Source organism: Ostrinia nubilalis, chromosome 25 (genome assembly GCF_963855985.1).
Source record: "Ostrinia nubilalis chromosome 25, ilOstNubi1.1, whole genome shotgun sequence".
NCBI classification, from domain to species: Eukaryota; Metazoa; Arthropoda; class Insecta; order Lepidoptera; family Crambidae; genus Ostrinia; species Ostrinia nubilalis.
The window spans coordinates 11,205,396-11,225,521 of NC_087112.1; the positions used below are offsets into that span (position 1 = coordinate 11,205,396).

The 20,126-nt window shown below is 46.2% G+C and overlaps 1 protein-coding gene across 1 annotated transcript in view; it reads right to left on the reverse strand.

Annotated features, from left to right (window-relative positions):
• Positions 1–20,126, reverse strand: part of LOC135084125 (trithorax group protein osa) — a 44,003-nt gene that overhangs the window by 10,740 nt on the left and 13,137 nt on the right. Inside the window, exons 2-14 of the mRNA XM_063978869.1 lie at positions 19,874–20,024; positions 17,366–17,497; positions 15,000–15,230; positions 13,485–13,678; positions 8,421–8,742; positions 7,924–8,080; positions 7,788–7,883; positions 7,652–7,747; positions 7,417–7,611; positions 5,230–5,390; positions 3,742–3,936; positions 2,334–2,561; positions 571–1,230 (exon numbers count right to left, since the gene is read on the reverse strand). Coding sequence (XP_063834939.1) covers positions 571–1,230; positions 2,334–2,561; positions 3,742–3,936; positions 5,230–5,390; positions 7,417–7,611; positions 7,652–7,747; positions 7,788–7,883; positions 7,924–8,080; positions 8,421–8,742; positions 13,485–13,678; positions 15,000–15,230; positions 17,366–17,497; positions 19,874–20,024 — 2,818 coding nt within the window. The remainder of the gene's footprint in view (positions 1–570; positions 1,231–2,333; positions 2,562–3,741; positions 3,937–5,229; positions 5,391–7,416; positions 7,612–7,651; positions 7,748–7,787; positions 7,884–7,923; positions 8,081–8,420; positions 8,743–13,484; positions 13,679–14,999; positions 15,231–17,365; positions 17,498–19,873; positions 20,025–20,126) is intronic.

Genomic DNA, 20,126 nt, shown 5'->3' on the forward strand with positions numbered 1-20,126 from the left:
TTGTAGTACGTCTCAGGAAAATTTTCCCTGAAAAGCAGCATGCAATCTGTTTTGCATATAGGCTTATTAAAATTGTAAGTCTTTCTGGCCTACCCTGTATTACCTGGATCACTTAATATTTTATGATGTCGTGCCCTGCGTGCTCGAAACTACGCGCTGAAAGATTTAATGAACACTGCTGACTACGCCACTCTTGTAACAGTTTCGGGTTGACCGTAGGTTTGTTGTCGACACGACAAGAAGAATATTCCTTGGTCCGATGGAGAGATAGTATAGAAGCAGAGTAAATACAAATGAGTAGGTCATCTTCATAGAAACGTACGGGTGCGGTTTGTATGTGAGCGCGCCAACACGTATGCGGCGCGCACACACACACTGACAAAATTTAGCGAGGATTAGCGGCACAGTATATCTACTATGTTAGCGGGGAGCCAGTCGTGGTTGCGCCGAATTTTGTCAGTGTGTGCGTGCGCGCCGCATACGTATATTGGCGCGCTCACATAAAAACCGCGCTCGGTGCGTTTATATGTAGATGACCTACTCATTTGTATTTACTCTGATAGAAGGTACCTTGGTGTAGTCCTCGAGCGAGTCGTCGCTGTGGCTGGGCGGCTGCAGGTCGGCGCTGAGCGGCGAGGCGGGCGCGGGCGGCTCGAAGTCCAGCGTGATGGCGGGCGACGGCGCCGGCGAGCCATGTCGGCCGAGCTGAGTGGTGACCGACCTTGGTGTAGTCCTCCAGCGAGTCGTCGCTGTGGCTGGGCGGCTGCAGGTCGGCGCTGAGCGGCGAGGCGGGCGCGGGCGGCTCGAAGTCCAGCGTGATGGCGGGCGACGGCGCCGGCGAGCCATGTCGGCCGAGCTGAGTGGTGACCGACCTTGGTGTAGTCCTCCAGCGAGTCGTCGCTGTGGCTGGGCGGCTGCAGGTCGGCGCTGAGCGGCGAGGCGGGCGCGGGCGGCTCGAAGTCCAGCGTGATGGCGGGCGACGGCGCCGGCGAGCCATGTCGGCCGAGCTGAGTGGTGACCGACCTTGGTGTAGTCCTCCAGCGAGTCGTCGCTGTGGCTGGGCGGCTGCAGGTCGGCGCTGAGCGGCGAGGCGGGCGCGGGCGGCTCGAAGTCCAGCGTGATGGCGGGCGACGGCGCCGGCGAGCCCATGCCCGCGCCCATGTCGGCCGGCAGCTCGGCCGCGAAGCCCGAGCCCGAGCCCGAGCCCGACGTGTTGCTGGCGCTGCCGCCCTGTCGCACACAAAGTCGAACCTTCACTTCGATTCGTTGCGGGTCCAATGACAGTTTAACTTTCCCTCGGGACAAACTTGACCTTTACTGGTTGGGTATTATTGGCGGTGAAGCTGTAGATCCTGGCTACACAGCAGTTACAGCGGTGAGAACGAGAGATGAGAATAGTCTCGTACATAAACCATGCGTAACGTAACGTGTCGCGTGGGAGGAAACCCAGTGACGCGAATACAAACCCAAATAATCCAATTTATTTAAACCAAATATCCATTGTGGCAAAAAACCCACATATAACCCAAGCATATTTAGCTTACTACGAGTTAATGGAGGTAAATTAAAAAAAGAAAAGGAAAAAAAAATTAATGTCTGCTATTAATAGTCCGGTCGCCGAGCACGTAGAATTTCGTCCAATGCCCCTAAGCTACCCATCCTTATCGCTCGCGCGTAATTATATTGCTGTCGCGACTGTACGACGGGCGGCCGCAGTGAGTGTGCGAGCGCGACAGCAACATAATTACGCGCGAGCGATAAGAATTGGACGAAATTCCACGTGCTCGGTGACCGGGCTTTAGATTTTTTTTGTGATCAATGAGGACTATCGTTTTTATACTTGACAGTTGGCACCCCTGGCGATTGACAGGACCTTACTCTACAGTGGCGCCATCTTGATGAGTGCAAATGCGATAGGCCTCCTACCACTTTAGCGCTCACCAGTTGGTGCCACTGTCTTCGCTACTAGCAAGTGACAGGACCTTACTCTACAGTGGCGCTAACTGGTGAGCGCTAAAACGATATTCAAATTCAAAATTCAAATTCAAATTATTTATTTGCAGAATGTGGTACATTAGATGTTACACAATGAAATGGAGCAGGACACATTCGCCAGATATGAACCAGCATGCATTTGTTTTACACAAGTCAATTTATTATTAATTAAAATTTAAATAACATCTACCTAATTTGCTTAGTCAGAATAATTCCTCCAGTCATAATATTCCTTAAGTGAATAAAAACAATTTGTATGTAACCAATTTGTCAACCCTATTTTGAATTCCCTACCATGTATAGCTAGCTAGCTACCATGTATAGATAGCCCTCATTACCTGGTTGAAGGCATGCGAGTCGGTATATGTCGGCGTGCGCGCGGCGGGCGCGGGCGACGAGTGCTGCGAGTAGGGCGTGTGCGCCGGCGACGGCGTGTAGCTCAGCGCGCCGCCCGCCGGCGACGCCGCCGGGAACGGCGTCGTGCCGCCCACGCCCGCCGGCACGCCGCCCACGCCGCCCACCCCGCCGCCCGGCGCCGGCGACCGCGAGTAGGGCCGCGACCCGCCCTGTGGAACGCGCATAAATACAGTGCCGGTATGCACAATACTAAATCTCTTCATATCTTATCTTAATCACGTTCACAGTGTCAGCACATTTATCACGTATAGTGCTGATGCTGTGACGTCATTTATCTATAATCTATATCGTATAAATACACGTGTAGTCCGCGTTAATAAACAGACATATAGAAGACAAACTGTGTCTTATTCATACGGTCTCCCAACATGGTACACATTCAAATGTCTTGTCCTGTGGGCAAACGTGGCAGTTTGCTTTCGTTTCTAAAATAGCCGAATGTTCTGGAATATTTGAATGTTAATGTGGAATATTGTTAGATGGTTTATTTAGTTTTTATGTGGCCGTAAACGTGCCCGTTTTCCACCAAGACGGAGCGGAGAAATGTTTTGAATAACCGATCAGATGTCATTCAGAATGTATGAAAATGACAGTAAAATCTGACTGGTTATTCAAAACATTTCTCTGCTGTGCTTTGCCTTGGTGGAAACCGGGCCTGACGGTGAACAAATGAAACAAAATAATAAAACGTAAGTTCTTTCAAGAAGTTCACCTAAGAACGCTTTCACATTTAGGCGATTTAGCACAAACGCGCGACAGACGCGCTGCCAAAAATTTCATACTATGTGACAGCGGATACATGCCTTGACATTATAAAAACGCATCTGCCGCGCTGCTGTCGCGCTTCTAACGCCCTAATGTGAAAGCGCTCTAAGATCTTCAAGTGTCACATCTTTACTGAAACTCAAAGCAGAGTTTCGGTAAAGAAGAGCCGCGCTCAAACTCGGCGCAACCACGACTGGCTCCCCGCTAAGCCACGCTAAATTTTGTCAGTGTGTGCGTGCGCGCCGCATACGTATTGCCGCGCTCACATACAAACCGCGCCCGGTGAGTTTCTATGAAGATGACCTACTCATTTGTATTTACTCTGCTCAAAGGGAAGGGAGAAATCACTTATGATAGCAGTAGCTGATAGGGCTCCCTGCTGAAAATCAGTGTTGGGACATCCTACAAGGTGTCCCAACTAAAACTGAGCGGGCGCCCTATTAACATGCATTTGTCTTTTTCTTTTTATTTTAATCATTGTATTGTATTGTCATAATGTGTGTTAATAAAGTTATTTATTATTATTATTATGATATTATATGGCCTGGAATGGGTGTATTGTACCTGCGGGCCTTGCGGCTCGCGGTAGAGCGGCTCGTGCGAGTAGCGCGGCGTGTGGGCGGGGCTGGGCGCGCTGTAGGCGGCGGGCGACGAGTACAGCGGCGAGCGCGCGGCGAACTGGCGCGCCGCCGGCGACCCGTAGCCGCCGGCGCGCGGCGGCGACGGCGCCGAGAACGCCGCCGGGCTCGACGGGAACTGCTGCGGATAAATCATTTATGATATCCGGCTCGAAGGACCACAATTGACGTGAAATTAATTGATAAAGAGGCTGACAAAGGTGACTGAGTTTCTTCTGACATTTCTTCCTAGTTGCAAGATTGGATTTTGTAATAACTTTCCAAACCCTCCAATAGATGTCGCTAGTGGTATATGAGAATCGAATATCGAGTAAGGAAATAAATTTACAAAAAAAACAGCTGAGCTGCAACGCTATACAGCACCAGCCCATATGTTGTCCCGAAGTGGTGGTAGGGCAAGCTATATTTGGGACGTGTTCACGTGTATAAATACCCTAGAAAGGGCCTAAAAATGGAATGAATACTTTCGACTTTGATAGTAATCGAAAGCGAATAAACTCAATACTTTATTGCTTCACCACTTTAGCATTTAATCGAAAGCGAATAAACTCAATACTTTATTGCTTCACCACTTTAGCATTTAGGGCACCAGTTAGGACACAACAACCTTTGGAAGGAGGTAAAACGGTCTCAGTAGTTTATACAGGATGGAAACAATAAGTGATCTCACTCGATTATTTCTAAACTATACAAGATATCAATAAACTAGTTACTGATCCTGAAAGTGCTTCATGAGCTCTATCAAACGGTATCCCAACTAATATTATAAATGCGAAAGTAACTCTGTCTGTCTGTCTGTCTGTCTGTCTGTCTGTCTGTCTGTCTGTTACGCTTTCCCGCTTAAACCTCGCAACCGATTTTGATGAAATTTGGCATAGAGATAGTTTGAGTCCCGGGAAAGAACATAGGATAGTTTTTATCCCGGTTTTTGAAACAGGGACGCGCGCGATAAAGTTTTTCTGTGACAGACAAAATTCCACGCGGGCGAAGCCGCGGGCGGAAAGCTAGTTAATAATAAGTTGCAGAATAAACTGGATCTATCTGAAAATTCAATGTTTCTAGCTTCCATACATTTAGTAAAATCACATTATTTTAAAAACTACAAATGATATCGTAAAACTGATTACTGATTCTAAAAGTGCTTTACAAGCTCTATCCAATGGTATCAATAATAGGTTACAGAATAATCTGAACCTATCAAAAATTCAATTGTTTGGTACCGTTTGAAAGAGGTCATGATGTACTCTCAGTATCAGTAACCAGTTTTTCAATATCTTGTATAGTTTAGAAATAATCGAGTGAGATCACTTAACGTTTCCAACCTGTATAGATTGAATTTAACCGGTTGAGTATGGTAGAAATGTCAATATTTGTTATTTATTAGGTTATAACTAGTAAGTATCTGTTGACTGACCTGCGGCTGCGGCGTGCCGGGCGGGCGCGCGGGCCCGGGCGAGTAGCCCTGCGAGCGCGGCGAGGCGTACACGCGCGGCGACGCGTAGCCCACGCCCGCGCCCGGCGAGCCGTAGCGCAGCAGCCCGCCGCCCACGTCCATGCCGCCGTCCATGCCGCCGCCTGAACACAAACACAACACGCATGTTTCAATAATGATGTATACAATGATATTATATAAAAACAAAAGCAGATATGTTATAAGCGCTCGCGCTGTGAATACTCAAATACGTCCCAATTGGGACGTCTTGTGTTTAGTCTTCGTGTGGCCTGCGTCGTGCGCAATCGCGTGCGTACCACACCGTAAGTTCCTGTTCTTACCAAAATAAATAAAAAATGCCATCGTGTGTGTTTCGAAAGTGTACTAATTATGACTCTAAAGTAAACAAAATACAAGGGATCTCTTACCACATGTGATTATGCAAAATTATTTAGTATTTATATTTTCAATTATTTATGCAAACAATCAAGACGCCATGCGCCATGTTCAAGTTAAGAAAGAGAAAGCGATCTTGTTTTGACGTTAGAGCGATAAGGATGCGTGCGCTGCGGACATAGATTAGTTAGTGCAGAATCGTTAAAACTATAGCTATCTCTTTCATTTGCGTGCTATTTCGTATCTTTTGTTTCACTTATCAGTTACATTTGTCAATGTGTGCAATTTGGAATAGCTCGGCACGGATTCAAATCGTAATTTCTATGAACGTAACATATCTATAGTTCTTTAATATCATTGGATGTATAGGTTAGTGTCCGTGACTCTCACTCGGCATGGGGCACACTGAAAACCAGCGTCGTGGCTTCCCTCACCGGGGGCCACGGCATATGCTGAGTGGGGTCCCATTGCGATGGGCATCGCTGTGCGACAGGGTGGCACTTCTTAGTTTACTTGCTCATTTATTGTATGTTTTATGTCACCTCTGTCTTATTTGCTTTTTTTTTTTTCATTTTACCTCTTTTGTCTTTTGTGATGTCCAATGTCCATGGCAATAAATGTTTCTTTCTTTCTTTTCTTTCAATACATCATCACGGTCAACATTTCGGGTCATATCAGTCACTGTTGAAATTTTTTTTTATGTGACAAGAGGCAAACGAGCAGACGGATCACCTGATGGTAAGGCGGTTATCACACTGCGCCGCGCTCCGCGGCCGCGGGGCGACAGATTTAATCATTGTATGCAAGTACCTCACTTTGTATAGAAAACACGCGCGGCACTTCACACTGACAACGCGTCCGCGCGCGTGTTTTTTTATATGAAAACCAGGTGCAGTGTGATAACCGCCTAAGTGATTACCGTCGCCCATAGACACCCGCAGACCCAGGGGCGTTACAGGTGCGTTGCCGGCCTTTAAGGTGAAGATACGCTCTCCTCTTGACTTGCTTTAGCTTGCAGGTCGTATCCGTCAGAAAACACCACAGACGACAGTCTAAGTAAGCTAAAATCACCGTTTTCATGCAAGCATTGTTAGTTATTTCCTTTGTAATGACGTCATCATCAACATCATTTCAGCCACAGAACGTCCACTGCTGAACATAGGCCTCCCCCAATGACCGGTTGGTAGCGGCCTGCACTCATCGCCTTCCTGCTATGTGATGACTTAAGGCTATGTAAATCAAGTTGCGAGTCGTAGAATGTTATCCTGGTCAAGTGAGGATTCCATCCAATAATAGAAGTTCCAATCGTGCTTTGTACTGGTGACGACTAATAAGACATGCTTCTGGTAACCAGGACCGTGCTTTGAACCTCCTTCTGATATGGCTCCCAGGTTTACTCATATTGGCAGTAAACAGTTTGTGATGCGTCGTCAGGTGATTCCCAAGACTGTCGATGGAATCAGTATTAACTTGAGGTCAAACATCTCCCGTCACGGAAGAGCAGAAGAAATCCCTATCCAAGATTGAAAGGTCACAAGTTCCATATAGGTCAGGCTGAGTAGAATAGAGAAGATGATTAGCGAAAACATTATGTGCTAAGTAAAAAAGTAATGAGAACAGTACCTACCTCTGAGGATGAATCTCAATTTGAGGGTCGGAATTACGAGCTAGGCTGGAAGTAGGGCGGCTCCTGCAGGTGCGGGTACAGCATGCCTGCTGGACTAAACTAAGCTCTATTGTGAAGTGAGAAGGTGTGTTTACCGCTGTGCTCACCTGGCGCGGGCGCGGGCGGCTGGAAGTAGGGCGGCTCCTGCAGGTGCGGGTACAGCATGCCTGCTGGACTAAACTGAGCTCTATTGTGAAGTGAGAAGGTGTGTTTACCGCTGTGCTCACCTGGCGCGGGCGGCTGGAAGTAGGGCGGCTCCTGCAGGTGCGGGTACAGCATGCCCTGCTGGACTAAACTGAACTCTATCGTGAAGTAAGAAGGTGTGTTTACCGCTGTGCTCACCTGGCGCGGGCGCGGCGGGCGCGGGCGCGGGCGGCTGGAAGTAGGGCGGCTCCTGCAGGTGCGGGTACAGCATGCCCTGCTGGACTAAACTGAACTCTATCGTGAAGTAAGAAGGTGTGTTTACCGCTGTGCTCACCTGGCGCGGGCGCGGCGGGCGCGGGCGCGGGCGGCTGGAAGTAGGGCGGCTCCTGCAGGTGCGGGTACAGCATGCCCTGCTGGACTAAACTGAACTCTATCGTGAAGTAAGAAGGTGTGTTTACCGCTGTGCTCACCTGGCGCGGGCGCGGCGGGCGCGGGCGCGGGCGGCTGGAAGTAGGGCGGCTCCTGCAGGTGCGGGTACAGCATGCCCTGCTGGAACTCGCCGTGCAGGTACTGCTCGTGACCCAGCCCCTGTAGACCGGACATCTGCGGCTGCATCATCGCGTTCGCCTGCTGGGGGTGACGTCAATGGTTAGGCTACAAAACGATAAAGGTTCATCGCCATCGCGCGCGCGGGATGAACGCGTTGGTTTGGGCGAAACTGCAGAGGCGTGTGCGAGATATCACGTCGACATGTATCGTTTATCATGATTAATCAACCGTTATTTTATTATTTTAGGTGCACAGTTTACTCTGTGAGCGATGAGGTACAATAAAGCTATATCGCTCTACCACAATCCTGCTCTGTAAAATGGTTTGCAGTTGCTAAAAAAATGGGTTATCACTGCATAAATTTAAAATTGGGCTTAACTCAAAGTGACTGGTTGTTGTTCCATCAAAATCGACTGACCTGTTGTTGCTGCTGCTGCTGTTGCTGCTGTTGTTGTTGCTGCTGCTGCTGTTGTTGCTGCTGCTGCTGCTGCTGCATGAGGAACTGCTGCTCCTCGGGCCTGATCTTCTTGGGCCGGCCGCGCTTCTTCTTGGGCGGCTGCTCGCCGTTGGGGTCCTGCGTGGGCGGCGGCCGCGGGGCCCGAGGCGCGCGGGGCGTGGGCGGCGCGGTCTCGCCGTTCTCCAGCTTGACCTTCTTGGGGCGGCCGCGCTTCTTCTTCAGCGGGACCTCAGTGCCGTCCTCGAGGATTATCGTGTCCCCGGGTTCCGGCTCCATCGTCAGTCTGTCGATGATCCGGCGATTACGGCTTGGTTTCGGGCTCAGAACAGCACTGAGTAGGTTCAATGGGATAAACATCGAAATTACAGCTAGTGCATTAGTTTTTTGTGTCTTCAAGCGACATTCTTTGTGAAATGCCATTAAAATTACTCTGTACTGAATTGAACTTTCACTTTCGAGCGTATATTCCCAAAATAGGAACGAGCTCGTTATTTGAAAGAACGGACTGGGTGTGGATTACTCTATTAACCTGAGTTACCTACATACTTGTTCTGAAAGAGATATGTTTAAAGACAAATCGTATGATTATTGTTTAGCATATCATATAAACATTCATTAAATTGAAAATGTACAATTAACAGTAAAGTTACCTTTAAAATCGGCAATCTGGTTAAAAAATTAAATTAAAGAACAAAATAAAAATAAATTATAAAGGTCAACAAAAACGTATATTCGATCAATCTAATATGTGCAAAGGGCTAGGATTGAAGACGTCGACGAACGGGTTCCAGCCGCGGTAGCAGTCGCATACTTCGATTCGCAGGTGGTCGCGCGCGCGCGCCTGCGCCGCCTGCCGCAGCGGGCTCGTCAGCAGCGTCAGCTGCTCCGGAGACATGTCCGCCTCGATGAACAGGCTGTACAGGCCGCCACACCTCTCTATCATAGACAACATGCTCGTCACGTCGATCTCGTGGTCCCCCAGCGCGCGTTCGTACTCGCAAATGTGCACGTTCTCCAAAGTGGAGCATCTGCTCAGAGTGCCGAAGAGAGTTTCGTACTCGATGTCCTCGGAAGTCATCTTGACGTTTTTCAAGCGTTCGGCCAGATCTATGGATTTGGACAGCGACGCGGTGTAGCCGCGGAACACGCCCAGTCGGCCGCGCTTCTCCACGTAGATGTCTAGGGTCTCCAGTTTGGAGCATTGTGAAAATAAAATTTGGAAGAAGTCCTCCCTGATGCAAATGTTGCTCAGTCGTAGAAAAGTCAAATTGTTCAAAGTTTTCGAATTGGACGTCAGCCGTATGGGCCGGTTGCATCTGATGACGGCGCCGTCTTTCCTGCAGAAATCCGTCAGTGTGACTTTTTCGGGCAGATCGTCTATGAGCTTTTCGAAGCCCTCGCACGCGTCGATGCAGTACCAGTCGCTCGGAGCGTTCGTTATTTTCATTTTGATCCTGCCGTGCATGCAGATGTACGACGGAAAGTAATCTTGCAATTCTAAAATAACATTCTTCATAAATTGTTCATCAAACTTTGTCGTCCGCTTGTTCCACGCTTTGAATATAATATTGCCATCCAACATGAAATCCAAAGGCAGATATGAGCTGGTCTCTACCCGTAAATCACTGCAATTAACCAGAAATATTGATTTGAAGACGGGAGAGACGTACACAACAATCTTTTCCAAATACATTATGTAGATGTATTCTATCTGTTCAAAGTTTAGGTTGGCGACGCCTCTGAGACATTTAGCAGTTTTGTGCGTGACTCGGCAATCGCGGAACACGTAGGAGAGCTTCGAGAAGTTTATGGTGTAGTGATCAATGTGATTGAACGGCACGTCAACGTCTTCGATATCCCAGAAGTCCTTGAAATTATCGGCAACCGTCACCAGCAGATCCTGGATAAGCGAGATTCCGTCCAGGAACATCAGCGGAGTGTCGGAGTCGAGGAATTCGAACACCACGAAGTGAATACTGGTGAACTCTTTCGATTTGAATAACTCTTTGCACTTGTCCCACACCATGTCTCGCCTGCTCCGCCGCGGGCACTTGAAGAAGTTAACGGCGAGATTCTTCAAGTATCGGGGGCAAATTTCTATAAGATCGGGCAAGTAGATGTCGGTGAAGGTGATGTCCAAAGTTCTTATATGTATGAAGTTACTGATGTGTGGTTTCAGTGTTCTCGCCGTAAGGTCCGGCACTCCGCTCAGGTTTAGCTCCCTGATATGATGTCCCATATCTACGAACAGCGCGTGGCAGAAGGTCCGCGCCGTGGCGATCGCGCTGCGGGACAGTGCGAGCCTCTTCACATGGCACGGCGCAAAAAACTCCCGGATCCCACTACAACTGTTGTAGGCGTTGATTTTTGACTTTGTATCTAAATAATTCAAAATTAATATCCCTACTTCAATCGGTAGATCTAAGAAATTCATTGTACAAATTTAATAAAAGAAATGTTTATAGAATTTTTCTGTACATGTTTACAAACAAATAATGTGAAATTTGTAATGTCAATGTTACATTGACTTATATTTTCTTTTTATATTTCTCTATAGGTTAATCAGCAAAAAGTTTTAGATATTTCTTTGAAACTGTTTTCATCAAATTCTCAAAAAGTATTTTCTACATTCGTCAGTAGCATTATGGTCTCTGCCAATCATAGTGTCTATGACCGCATACAAAGAAATGGTAAGAAAGATAATATCCATTTGTTTTTGTTACTCATTAATAAACAATAAAATGTCATAGATACCACTCGAATGCTCGTTACTAAAGAATACATTCAGAGAGAAGTTACTATTTCACTACCACCTGGAACCCGAAGTAATGTAACATTGATAACAATTCCGTATCTTAAAAACGTATTCACTTGCCATCAAACAGGCGCATACCTGTGACGTACTTCTGGATTACTATCACGCGTCTGTTTTCTTTGTGGAATATTCTCGAAAGCCTCGTGTTGCGCCTATTTGTTGGCAGGTGTAGCTTTTATTCACGAACACTTCTACCACAACATAGATGTGTAGACGTAGTAGGCATGCTCATACGATTAGAAAGTTTGTATTTTATTTATTTTAGTCGACAGTTAATCATTATCTTCTGTAGAAGACCGCAAACATACTGATTTAAAAATTGTGACGAAAAGAAATACAGTGTTAAATAAAATGTAGAGGTGATAGACTCGGCGAAGAGCATGCTTACTGTGTCTACAACTCACGCAGATAAATAAATTAATAGAAAATTGCGACGTCTAACGGCACCTTCTGATCACTAGCCCTGAACCTTCCACATAAATGGGGAAGTGTCATCGTCTTCGGCAGGACGGCATATATCAAGTTTGACTTACCCCAGATTTTAAAGCTCATAGCTGTCGCGAAATTCTGTTAGTTATGTGCGCGGGTCACCTGTAATGGGCTCGATTCAGAGATGGTCAATCAGTATAACTAAACTATCACATCCATCTCCGTTAAAATAATTATCGCCAAAAATAAGTGGAAAGGGTTAAGTTTGTAAAATTTAAAATGTAAACCCATTCCATGAGAATGAAGCAAAGTAATTGAATAACTTTTAGCTGGCCATAGTGATCATCTGAGAATCGAGTGCCCGTCTACGTGCCTACACACGGAGCGGGCCCGGGCCGCACGCGCATCTTGCCTTCGTAAATAATACAAATCGATTTCATACTTATGATTGAATTTTGTTCTGATATACAGGGTGTAGTCCGGAATATTTCTTGAAAGTACATTTGCCGCTGATAAATGACATCTTACTACGGAAATATCGGTATTTTGCCAATATCCATAGTGATATAAATCAGAGATGTTTGCTGTTTAAAGTTGTCAACTACCATCAGCTTAGTTACTTTCAACGTGTTAAGAGACATACAACCCTACACCAGTTTAAATAAAGTTCATAATGTTTTGACGGTGGCAGGTGCGCGTGGGCTGGCGGGCGCCGATATTGCCCGCTCGGGACGGCAGGAGCGGCCGGCGTTTGCTTTCATGCTGCTTGGAATATTGGGCTTCGTAGAGTGAATCACGATTAAAAATATTCGTTCATCAATAAAGGAAGGGAGTTAGAATGTCTAATATCGATTCTGCAATTGGGTATTTGCCACCACTCCCCAATAATTCTAAAGCACAACTTTTTTAAAAAGGAACTTTATTCTGGTCTTAAAAACTTAATTAATTTTAAATTACCTGTAAATTAAGATTTTTGGTTGCATTATAATTTAAAAAAGTAGTTAGGGTTTACAAAATAGTGACGTCACTAGCTATAGTCTGGTCTGCGAGCACGTAGAATTTTATCCAATGACCCCAAGCTACCCATCTTTATAGGTCGCGCGTAATTATGTTGCTGTCGCGCTCGGACACTCACTCCGGGCGCCCGTCGCACAGTCGCGATGGGTAGCTTGGGGTCATTAGACAAAATTCTACGTGCTCACAGACCGGGCTTTAGTATTGCCATACAAAATCTATGGGAGTCTAATTTTGACAGTTTTGAAAGTACGTCAATTGATTGGTGGGGGCAAATACCAAAATTATTGAGAAGAGAAGTCTTGGAGTAGTTTTCAAGCTTCGGATATTTCTCATAATACCTCCACACTATCGTGATATTGATTCGAATTCTCGTATCGGCTGCTATTGTATTATATCAGAGTAAATACAAATGAGTAGGTCATCTTCATAGAAACGCACGGGCGCGGTTTGTATGTGAGCGCGCCAACACGTACGCGGCGCGCACGCATACACTGACAAAATTTAGCGGGGGATTAGCGTGGAGCCAGTCGTGGTTGCGCCGAATTTTGTCAGTGTGTGCGTGCGCGCCGCATACGTATATTGGCGCGCTCACATACAAACCGCGCTCGGTGCGTTTCTATGAAGATGACCTACTCATTTGTATTTACTCTGATTATATTTCTCAGCGGATAGCTTCAGTCTCGGAGCTTTGGAGGAGGGGAGAGGGTGGGGAGGGCGCCCCCGCCGCCCGCGGGCCCGTCGCGTAGTACCTGCGGCCGCTGTACCTGCGAATCTCCATCTCCTCCTGCGGCCGGCGCGAGGTGGTGTCGGGGAACACGAGCTCGGCCTCGTCCACGTGCGGCACGAGCCCGTTGAGGAAGTCGCGGAACTTCTTCAGCGCCGCGTAGAACGGCACCTTGTCCGCCGCGCGCGGCAGCTGCGCGCAGCGCGCCGATGAGGATGGCATCACCCACATGTACTGCAACACAGGACACAAAGTCAAAGTCTAAATTTCAAAGTCAAAAATAGACTATTAAATAGTTCTTACAAATCGTCAAATATTTTGCTCTTATACGTCACGTATAAGGCTGGTTTTAGTGGCACGCGGACTGTCAGTGCGGATCGCTCCGCACAGCCGATTTGTATGAACTGCTAGGGAGCGGAGCGGTTCCTCCGGACCGCATTACTCTAAAACGCTCCCTAGAAGTTCATACAGATTGGCCGTGCGGAGCGAATCCGCAACGGACGGTCCGCGTGACACTAAAACCAGCCTAAGTCATATACTTACACACACGTTAAGGAAAGAATGTAACATGGGAATCAGATGACGACCGTGTGAATATACACAGTCAGCGTCAAGCATCTGACACCCAAAGTGACCAAAAAGTTGACAGCAAAACCTTATTCCAATTGGAGCAAAGACGTGTAGCGAATTTATTGGCTACTTTGGATGCCACGAACTGTTTGATAGATTGTACATTATTACGAAGTCATTTATTTTGTTAATACAGAGATCGGCCTCTTGAAACTGAGTAAGCATCCATCAGAAATCAGTGTAAAAACTGCAATCCATACATTTTTCAGATTCGATGCAGCAAATGTGCCAACCAATTTTAACTCCTTTTACCTCACATGACATTCTAATAATACAGAACTGTCATTTCAATAATTTCTCGAGCTACCTCAAGACACCAACGCGAGAGACCCACCGTGTTGGTCCCAGCTATGGTGTCGGGCTGCTTGCCGAAGCAGAAGTCCTTCTTGCCCGAGAACACCTCGTAGATGAGCTTGTTGAACACGGCCACCTCGGGCCGAGAGGTGCGAGCTATCATAACACGTCAACGCGAGAGACCCACCGTGTTGGTCCCAGCTATGGTGTCGGGCTGCTTGCCGAAGCAGAAGTCCTTCTTGCCCGAGAACACCTCGTAGATGAGCTTGTTGAACACGGCCACCTCGGGCCGAGAGGTGCGAGCTATCATAACACGTCAACGCGAGAGACCCACCGTGTTAGTCCCAGCTATGGTGTCGGGCTGCTTGCCGAAGCAGAAGTCCTTCTTGCCCGAGAACACCTCGTAGATGAGCTTGTTGAACACGGCCACCTCGGGCCGAGAGGTGCGAGCTATCATAACACGTCAACGCGAGAGACCCACCGTGTTGGTCCCAGCTATGGTGTCGGGCTGCTTGCCGAAGCAGAAGTCCTTCTTGCCCGAGAAGACCTCGTAGATGAGCTTGCCGTTGAACACGGCCACCTCGGGCCGAGAGGTGCGAGCTATCATAACACGTCAACGCGAGAGACCCACCGTGTTAGTCCCAGCTATGGTGTCGGGCTGCTTGCCGAAGCAGAAGTCCTTCTTGCCCGAGAAGACCTCGTAGATGAGCTTGCCGTTGAACACGGCCACCTTGGGCCGGAAGGTCTGCAGCTTCTCCAGCAGCACGGCCGAGCCCTCCTTGATCTCGCGCCGCGTCAGGTCCGCCGAGCCCTTCGTCGCGCGCGGCACCATGTTCGTGAACCCGATGCCGAAGTTTAACAGCTGGAAAACAATAAATAATACAATTTAATACACATCCACTCGAGATTAGTAGGTATACAGCGATTCTCTATAAAATGCGATTCTAAAATTCGCTGCAATTTAATAAAGCGTACGCGAAAGTCATCTAACAAATCGTCAGAGCGGTTTCGCACTACGGCCCCGATCTGAATCCGAAAAAATACGAGTATGGGATAATACAGTCGTAAAAATACTTGTATGGTAGTATAAGATAAATGCATAGTATTGAGTATTGATGAAAGCGTGTTCCAAAAACTGTTCGCTTTCAAGTATGGAAACAAAATGTTATAAATTATTTCTCTCATATATGGCCATATACATCACTCTTATCTATCTATCGTGATAAGTATGAATTGAATACGTAATACGAGTTAAGTATTCTAATTTCCAGGCTGGAATAGCAGTTATTAAATTAGAGCATGTTATCAACACCTATCCTCAGTCTACCGCCCGCCGGCGGTGTTGCCAGTGGACAGACGCCCACCGCCGCTCACGGGTCGCGTCAAGACTCCCACGCAGCGCGTCATTTCCATACCCCATGTGTGTGCGATTATTCAATATTTTCCCGCGTCCTTTTCGTTGGGAATAGATGCGTCCGATAGGCGTAACTTCACATGCAGCTGCGATGCAGAGCCTCGAGCGATGAATCAATCGAAAGCAATACGAATACGGTGACAAAACGGGTAATGATTTGAATAATATGTTATATCTCTTAAAGATCTCATGATACATTTTTGTACCTGTAATATTCCCCAAACATGCATAACTGCATGCAGGTTTAAATATCAATGGAGTAAAAGTAACATTGTTAGCAAAATTTCTTGTTAATAATTCATGCAAGCAGGTGCTAAGTGTTCGTTTACGTTACAGAGAGAGGTACTCGCACACAACGAGGTCAGATCGCTATCGACACTCGGCATTACCGCGTCTGGGAGTCTCCACCCCAACATTAAACATTTTAATAATAAACACAAACTCTCAATTCAGTTGTAACCGAGAACGTCTGCGCAGAACGCCTGCCATTTGTCTGACATAATCTAGAGATCATTATCTCCCTACAATTAAACAATTATTTTAATTAAGCAAAAATCTGATTCAAGACAATTAATTAGCGGCGCGTCACTTAATTGCGCTGTAATGGGTTTCCATTTAACACGTTTTTTATCGAGTCTAATGGCAATATCGCAGCCGCGTCGATTGCAGGGACAAGAAGCATGAGTCGTTCCCATGCCCCATATTCCCGGTGTCTCAATCATTGTGTTTTGGAAAGTAATGGAGCTTTGTTGCGCTGTCACACTACTCAAATCGGTTACTTAATATGCATGTTGATATTTTTATAATACATGCCCAATATTCTCATCTTAAACATCTACATCTTTGCTTTTGACAAACGTCAAAAATCTGTCGAACTCCATACAAAAAACATCAGTTATCGTTATAGTTACGGTTAAAGTTAGATGGTGCAACTCAGCCTAAGCATAATTTTAATGACGATTTTTGTAATAGCTGTTAAAGACGTCCAAGAACACCAGAGTGTTTCGTGAACATTGTAAGAGCGGTTTCGCACTACGACCGATCCGAATCCGTGACAGTACAGAAAGAAGAAGAACTATTTGAATGGCTGAAAAGCTTACGGTTGATTCGATTTCCGTCATCCAATCCAGAAAAACTTACGTATCTAGACGTAAGTTTTTCTGGATTTGCATCGGACTTGAAAGTACGGCCAACTAGCAGCGATACAAAAGGTCGATAAGACTGTCGAGTTGACAATAAATATTCCGTCTCTTCTCAAGATGTGTATTTGTCGTATAGATGACCCACGCTGAACTGTCCCACCAAACTCAATGACAGGGGGGCGCTACCATCGTTCAACTATATGGTTTCCAACATGGCAAAAATCGGAATCAGCGATCCGGTATTGACGGTAGCGCCCCGCTGTCAATGTCATGGATAGGACAGTTCAGTATTTTGGAACATAATGTCTCGTTCTCCCGCCAACATAATATGTCAAAGTCAGACGGGTTCACCCATGACATTGGGTTTGTTTACATTTGGTATCGCTTCTCGTTGGCCGTACTTTAGTGCGAAAGCTTTAACACACAGTATCTCGTCCTTACCTTGTAGTCCTCGTCGGCGCTCATCTGCTCGCGCGTGAGGCCGGAGAGGTACAGGCACTTCCAGAAGTGGTTCCCGGGCCCGGCGTAGTGGTGTCCCTTGTACGCCGCGAACAGCCCCGGGTTGATGCCGATCTGCAACGCAACACATGATCAGCCAGTGTGTTACAACAAACGTAAAAATACAGTTATTCCTTGTGCTAGAGATAACCTATATCGGATAGCCAGTAATAATGAACAATCATTGTAACGAACAGGCGCCAAATTCGTGGGAACATTCTGCACATTTCGCGGCTGTTGCCTTGGAGCCTTATACGGGTGAATGAAATCTCGAAAGAAAACCTAAGATAATTACACATCGGACGAGAGCTCGTGCAGTGATTCGTGCGACCCGACGTCGCCGGTGACCGCCATAGCTCACGCGTGACATTTATCACGACAATAAAATCATGTTAATGTGATGTAGTTCATATTATTATAATTTATTTACTTCAAATTACTTAATTGCTATGAATTACTATCATTTGGATTTTCATGAATAATATTGCATTTTAATACGCGATTATAATTTTAAATTACATTAAATATACATAAATACCGTATACAGTTACTATAGAATTAAACAGGCATGGCAATCTCGGGATAATATTAATTCATACTCATATAAGTCCACATCTTCGCATTGTCCACCTCTCAACAGTGATTCATAACATTATTCGTTTTATTAGAATATAATTACTATAATGATATAAATCAGGAACCGAAATGATAACGATACACAGGCATTAATCATCGACTCCCAATGAACTAAGAGTGAGATAATTATTATTAAAAGACAGTAAATACAAAAGTTTAACAATGCTCCATAATAAATAACATAAATAATTTGCTATGTAAGCGATCAGAATTAAAATAAGGTTTAAATCGTTAATTTATACAAGTTACTAATTTACAAGGCCGAGCATGTACGGATAGTCTTTTTGTGAATTCGAAATCATGAAAAAAATTTCCAAAATTAATACACTGGTTTTGGTCTCATAGTATTTTTATAATAAAAGTGAATGTATAATTTAAATCATTTCATATTCATCCTGTATAATTCAAATTACCCATTAATTTGTTAAAAACGTTATTACGAATAAAGTAGGTAGGCAGATACCAAGGTACAAGCGCAATTAAAACAATACTGCAAACGTCACGAAACTGAACCGATAGAATTATTGAGGAAAAGACAGATTAATTTTCCCTTTAAAACCATTATCGTTTTTAATAAACTAAATTATTATGTTCAATATTAATTATTTTATAGCAATCATTTAGTACGAGTAGGTATTTAAGTTTTTCATGTTTTTAAATATGGGTCACCGGGTTGCAGTAATTTCTTTAGTGGGGTTTTAGATAAATGGCTCGCGGTTATTGCGTTTTGGAAAACAAACCATCTACTATTACTTACGCTTTGATTATTGTAATCGTGCTTGCAGTAGCCATATTCCTCTTTTATGAAAACTGTGTGCGATTAGGCTAACAAAAATACTGACTCATGCTGCTGAAGCGTCGCGCTTGAATCAGAAAGATAACAGCGTCGACTGCTATCATGCTCACAATGGTGGTAGAGTCCGGTGGACGATATCCTTCTCGCTGTCACTAAAGGAGACATACTCACGATAATGGTGCCAACGGTCCACCAGATGTCGGAGGATGGATTCGGTGGGCGACTTCTTCCTCGCTCATGTCGCGAGAGCAATGCGCTTGGAAAATGAGATTGTGGTGAAATCGTGCTCGCACTTTGAGGGTCAACGTCCGGTGGACGATATTCTTAAGGCTCTGTTGCTGAAGCTTCGCGCTTGAAGAATGTGAATATACTCACAACACAATAATAGTGTCAACATTCCACCAGACGTCAGAGGATAGTTTCAGTGGCGGCTTCTCTCGCGAACGCCAGAGGAATATGCGTTGGTAAAGCCCGGTCTGTGAGCACGTAGAATTTTGTCCAATGACCCCAAGCTACCCATCCTTATCGCTCGCGCGTAATTATATTGCTGTCGCGACTGTGCGACGGCGCCCACAGTAAGTGTGCGAACGCGACAGCAACATAATTACACGCGAGCGATAAGGATGGGTAGCTTGGGGTCATCATCATCATCATCATCAACAGCCCTTTACAGTCCACTGCTGGACTATGAGCCTCCTCCACTATAGTGGAGGGTTTTGCCATAATCTCCACGCTTGGCAGGCGGGTTGGAGATCGCAGTTTAAAAGATTGATGTTTTTCAGAGAGCGCTGCTGCCCGTTCTCTGTTTGATGTGTAGTCCCTAAGTCGCCTCTTACGACACCCGCGGGAAGAGTAGGGGTTGGTGACAAATGTATTCTACTCTGCCGTCACCACACGGCTTGCCCAGGGCTTGCACAGGGCAGCTTGGGGTCATTGAACAAAATTCTACGTGCTCACGGACCAGACTTTAGTTTGAAGCTGGAACACAAGAGAGTAGCTTGGGGTGCGATCATACTCACAATGATGATGTCGAGGTTCTCGGCCAGGTGGTCGGGCAGCGTGCGGCGCGCCACCTCCTCCTCGCTCATGCCGTTGAAGCGGTCGTGCTTCTTGCGCTCCTTCACCGGCCGCACCATGCCGTCCAGCACGCCGTCGGCTTTGATCTCCATGCTGGAACAACCGCGGTCATTTGTCAGGTCATTTTAAAACATAGGACAGATAAGGATACCTAAATCTGCATCACCAGAATGACTGCTTTAAAAAAATGTATAT